Source organism: Chlorella variabilis (assembly GCF_000147415.1).
Source record: "Chlorella variabilis unplaced genomic scaffold CHLNCscaffold_5, whole genome shotgun sequence".
Classification (NCBI taxonomy): domain Eukaryota; kingdom Viridiplantae; phylum Chlorophyta; class Trebouxiophyceae; order Chlorellales; family Chlorellaceae; genus Chlorella; species Chlorella variabilis.
Window position 1 is genome coordinate 1,707,439 of NW_005435083.1, and position 4,702 is coordinate 1,712,140.

The 4,702-nt window shown below is 69.8% G+C and overlaps 2 protein-coding genes across 2 annotated transcripts in view; one reads left to right on the forward strand and one right to left on the reverse strand.

The window, feature by feature from the left end:
• CHLNCDRAFT_57314 (expressed protein) overlaps window positions 1–3,622 on the reverse strand; it is a gene marked incomplete at its 3' end in the record, with an annotated part of 4,625 nt that extends 1,003 nt beyond the window's left edge. Inside the window, exons 1-9 of the mRNA XM_005849847.1 lie at window positions 3,016–3,622; window positions 2,633–2,869; window positions 2,356–2,470; window positions 2,080–2,158; window positions 1,625–1,880; window positions 1,338–1,450; window positions 785–1,134; window positions 478–581; window positions 14–229 (exon numbers count right to left, since the gene is read on the reverse strand). Coding sequence (XP_005849909.1) covers window positions 14–229; window positions 478–581; window positions 785–1,134; window positions 1,338–1,450; window positions 1,625–1,880; window positions 2,080–2,158; window positions 2,356–2,470; window positions 2,633–2,869; window positions 3,016–3,489 — 1,944 coding nt within the window. The 5' untranslated portion in view covers window positions 3,490–3,622. The remainder of the gene's footprint in view (window positions 1–13; window positions 230–477; window positions 582–784; window positions 1,135–1,337; window positions 1,451–1,624; window positions 1,881–2,079; window positions 2,159–2,355; window positions 2,471–2,632; window positions 2,870–3,015) is intronic.
• An 837-nt stretch (window positions 3,623–4,459) lies between these two features.
• Window positions 4,460–4,702, forward strand: part of CHLNCDRAFT_57315 (hypothetical protein) — a gene marked incomplete at both ends in the record, with an annotated part of 2,180 nt that continues 1,937 nt past the window's right edge. Inside the window, one exon of the mRNA XM_005849597.1 lies at window positions 4,460–4,637. Coding sequence (XP_005849659.1) covers window positions 4,460–4,637 — 178 coding nt within the window. The remainder of the gene's footprint in view (window positions 4,638–4,702) is intronic.

Consider the following 4,702-nt stretch of genomic DNA (forward strand, 5'->3'; position numbering starts at 1 on the left):
CCGTCGCCAGCACGGTGGCCGGCGCGGTGGAGTCGCTGCCCATCGTGGCGGCCACCAAGGTGGCGTCCACCTCTGCCGAGCCCGCGGCGGCGCCGTTCTTGGCGGCGCCGTTTGCGGGCGGCGGCGCCGTGGCCGCCTTGACTGCCTCCTTGGTCCCCTCCACGTACACCTGCACCACCACCGCCGCATCCATGCCCGCCACCTCCATCACCTTTTGCTGAACAAACACCTGCGGCGGGGCCATGAGGGGGGGGGGGGGGGGAAGCCAGGGCGCACACACATACACACGTCACGCTCGGCGGAGCAGCCGGCAAGAGCGCAGGGCGGCGGTTGCGTGTGGCATGCGTTCGGACATGGCGGCAAGCAGGCCGACTGGCTGCTTGGCGTGCTGTGCGGAGCCCCCGTGGCGCCACATGCTGTTCGCTTGCGCTGTGGGGCCACAGCACTCCCCCACCCACCCCACCCCACCCCACTCACCAGCTGGCGGTCCTCCTTGAAGGGCCACACACCCTTGATGTTCTTCTTCAGCAGCTCCTGCGCCGTCTGCTGCGCCACGGCCTCCAGGTCGCGCTGGGTCACCTCTGCAGGCAGGGCAGCGGAGGGCAGCCCCACAGGCAAGAGCACGGTGACAAGCCGCAGACGAGCGCATCAGGCATGCTGCCGCCAAACCTGGCTGGCCGGCTGGCAGGGGGTCTGCGCTGGCTGCCTCTGCTGCCAGCTGCCTCCACTCTCCCCGGGCCGCCGCACAACGGCAGACCCAGGCCAACCAGCGCCACCCACCCACCCGTCTCGCGGCCGCGCAGCTTGACGGCGGTGCGGCGCGCGGCCTCCGCCGCGCTGGTCAGCTCCAGCATCAGGTGACTGCTCTCGTCGCTGGCGCTCTTGTAGATCGCCTGCAGCTGCTCCTTCTCCTGCTGCGCCGCGCGGCTGGACAGCTCAGCAAGGTCGTGCTGGTGCAGCAGGTCCTCGGCCTCGCGGCACCGCTGCAGCAGAACGCGAGCCTCCATGCCGTGGGGCCCCCCCTCCTCGGCGATGGCGGTGGCCAGGCTGTTGAGGCACTTGAGGTGCAGCGCCAGGGTGCGGTCCTGCGGAAGGTCGCTCAGCTGCACAAACTGCTGCACACGGCCGACCCACCTGTGGGGGGGAGAGGGAGGGCGCGGCGGCAGCACGGGGCAGGGGCTCGTTGCATGGGCATTCACGCGCAAAAGAGGCGGTGCCGGCTGTGTGGAGGGCTAGCGGTAAAGCCTGCTGCACAGAGTCCGGTACGCAGCTGCGGCAAAAGCACTGGCCTGCGGCCCTGCCCGGCCAAGCCAGGCGGGCGGGCGCCCCTCACTCACTCTGGCAGCTTGGGCACATAGGCGGGCTCCTCCTCTGGAAGCGGCGGCAGCTCCTCCTTGGCTTTCTTCTTCTTGGCCTTGGCGGGGACCTTCCTGCCGGCAACCACCTTGCCCTGCGGGGTGGCACGGCAGGCGGCAGGCGCGTTAGCCACGGCAGGCGCCGAACGAGCGGTGCCGCGGCTCTGGGAGGCAGCCCCAGGGCCGGGCACGCCACCGACGGAGGCAGCGGCAGCCGGCAGCAGGCACCGAGCGGGGTGCAGAGGGGTGAGGAGCACCGCCGGCCCCACCTTGGCCTTGGCGGCACTGGGCGCGTCTGCGCTGTCGCGCGCTGCCAGCTTGTCGGCGCCCTTTGCGTCCACCGCCGCGTCAACCGCCTCCTCCTCCTCCTCCTCCTCGTCTTCATCCTCCTCCCACAGGTCGCCGCGGGCCAGCGCCGCGGAGCGCGCCTGCACCAGCGCCGCCGCCTGCGCCTCGCGCCGCCGCCGCTCAAAGTGGTTGATCACCGGCTGGAAGTCGAGGAAGAAGTCGCCATTGTTGTGCTGTCTGCGTGGGGGGAGGAAGAAAGGAGGCCGACAAGCGTTCAGGGAAGGGTGGCGCAGCGGGGGTGGCATGGAGGGAGCGTGGCGGGGCAGGTGGGGGGCACCTGGAGTTTGAGGCAGGCTGGCACAGAACGGCAGCAGAGAGCAGTGTTCGTAGAAGCAAGGCGTGCAGCTGCTGCCCCGCAAGGCCCCGCCCCACTCACCCCGCCTTGATCCACTCCGGCTGCCCTCCGTCGGTCCGCTTCAGCACAGCCTTGATGCCGCCCCGCAGCTCCAGGGAGCCTGCAGGGCAGGCGAGTGGGCAGGGAAGCTGGCGCACGTCTGCAAACTGCTTGCCTGGCAGCCCAGCTGCGGCCGGGCAGCGATGCCCCCTGCGGTGCACCCTGCCTCCCCGCCTGCTGCTCCTCCTGCCTGCCACCATTGCACCCTCCAGCGCCGGGGCCCTGCCTCCCCCACCCATCCCGTACCATCGCGCCCACCTTCCAGCGGGACCTGCAGTACCACCGAGTAGGCGGCAGAGTCGATGACAGGCTCTCCCTGCATCACCGGCGCAAAGGCACCCAGCACAGTCTCCCAGGCCAGGCTGCCGGCGGGCTGCAGGGGAAGGCAGGCGGGGGTGGGGCAGAGAGGGTCAGGGCAGGCCGGCAGGGTGGAATCTGGCACCGCTTGGATGCAGGCACAGCAGGGGTGGGCTCGGCAAGGTTGGTGTTGCTGGTGCCGGCCGCCGGGCCCCACGTGCCGGCCGCGCCGGCTCACCGTGCTGACGCCCGGCGAGGTGTGCCATCCCTTTGGCGGCTGCGACCAGCCCGCGTGCGCGCCCTCGGTGCAGCCCCAGTGCAGCAGCAGGCTGCGCAGGTTGTCAAAGAGGAAGGGGTTGGCAATGCCCAGAGCCACCACCGCATACTTGGCGCCCTCCACCTCGGCCGCCGCCAGCTGGTACATCATGCGCCCGCCGGGGATGGACGACAGCGGCAGGTCGCGAGGCGCGTACACCTGCGGGCCGACGCCCGCGGCGGCAGCACAGCAGGGTTTGGGCACAGGCATGGGGATGCTGTCGCGCTCTGGAGGGCCCACCACCCCCCAGACAGCGCCACCAACCCTCAGCAGGGCCTGTGCAGTAACCCGCAGCCGTGCCTCGCCTTCCAGTCGTTGGATGCCACCAGGTTGTGGTTGACGCGGTAGTGCTCCAGCCGCTCCGACACGTGGCGCTCCAGCAGGGCGGCGGTGGCGCCCTCCTCGCCGCCCGCCGCCGCCGTCACGTCCTCCCGCAGCTGCTTGATGGTGCTGTTGGCCTCCTGCTGCAGCCTGGTCAGCCGCGCGTGCGCCTCCTGCCACACACGCTCCGCGTCCGCCGCCGGGTCCTTGGCCCGCTCCGCCGTGGTCTTGGCCTGCTCCAGCAGCGGCAGCTTGGACTGGGCCGACGCCACCGCCTCGGACGCCGCCGTGCGCAGCTCCTCAAAGCTGGCGGTGGCCAGCACGGGCGTGCAGCCGTGCGGCCTGCTGCGGGGCCGCCTGGGGCTTGGGGCCAGCCGCAGGGGGCCGCCGAAGGCCCGGGTGATTACTGGGTGGGCCATGGCTGGAGCAGCCGCAGAGCTCACTGCGGGCACTGGCATGTGATCGAGCCCCCTCGCCAGCCAGAACAGACGCGGGTTTACCGGGCAGCCAAGTGAAATTGAGATTTGGGGAGTGGTCCAGAAAGGCAGCAGCGTGTGCCAGCCGCTTGGGGCAATGCACACAACAAGCTGGAGCCCTGAAATGCCTGTCAGAGCAGCAGGGCCACATGTGGCCACGACGCCCGTACTGCCGCCACCCCGCCGTCCTGCACTGCATTGGCCATGCGTTGGCCATGCGCACGGCTTTCGTGGCAATCCCCTGGGACGCACAAGAGCCATGGGCGCGTTTGGGCATGCTGGGAGCGCAGCCTGACGTCCATGTGTCGCACGGCGCTCGAGGAGTTGTTGTGTTGACCGCACTTGCAAGCATAGATGCGCGCGGCAGAAGCACGGCCGGCCGGCCAAGCTGCTTGCTGCTATCACAAGATCTGCTTCAGTTCTGCACCTGCATCCATGCATGCACTGGCAAGCCGCTCTCCTTGTGGCGCAGCTCAAAACTGGCGGCAGCGCCGTCAACAACGGGCTGTGGCGGCGGCACCCAGGAAAGCTTGCTGGGCAAGCTGTATCGCGCAGTCACCCGCAATGAGTGACATCAAGAGTTTCCTGAAGCTCCTGCACAGCTGCAGAGCACCACAAGCCTGCACAGGGGTGCGTCCCCGAAACCGTGGTCCTCGGTTTGATCTTTGAGCGGCTTCAGCTTTGAAGGGCGTGCTGCAATTGCACTACCTGCGCCACAGTGGCCAAAAGAGGCCGCAGTGGCCAGATTTCGCCCGAAAACGCCGCCTTTCCTCCCGGCCCAGCCATCCCATCGGCCAACTTTATCCCCTCCGCCCCCACACGCAACGGCATCCCTCGCTGCACAGCTGCACCCCTCGTTGCTCTCACAAGTAGTTTTCAGGCCGTTGGGGGCGATACACGCCAAGCTCGTTGCCAGCCAATTGGGCACCAGCTTGTCGGGCAGCGCCTAGCCATGCAGGACGTCGCGGCTCTGCAGGGGGGCATCAGGGTGCCCTTTGCGGCCGCCCGCTCCCCCTATGCCGCCGGCAGGCGCCTGGGCCTGGTCGACCGCCCCCTGCAAGCGCAGTGCAGGCGCCTCAGCCTGCGGTGCGCCGCGGTGGCGGAGGTGGAGTCGGATGTAGAGAAGCGCGGTGAGCTGCCGGCGCCCAGCCGGATTGCCAGGCCGCCCCTTGCTGGCGGCGGCGGCAGGCGGCAG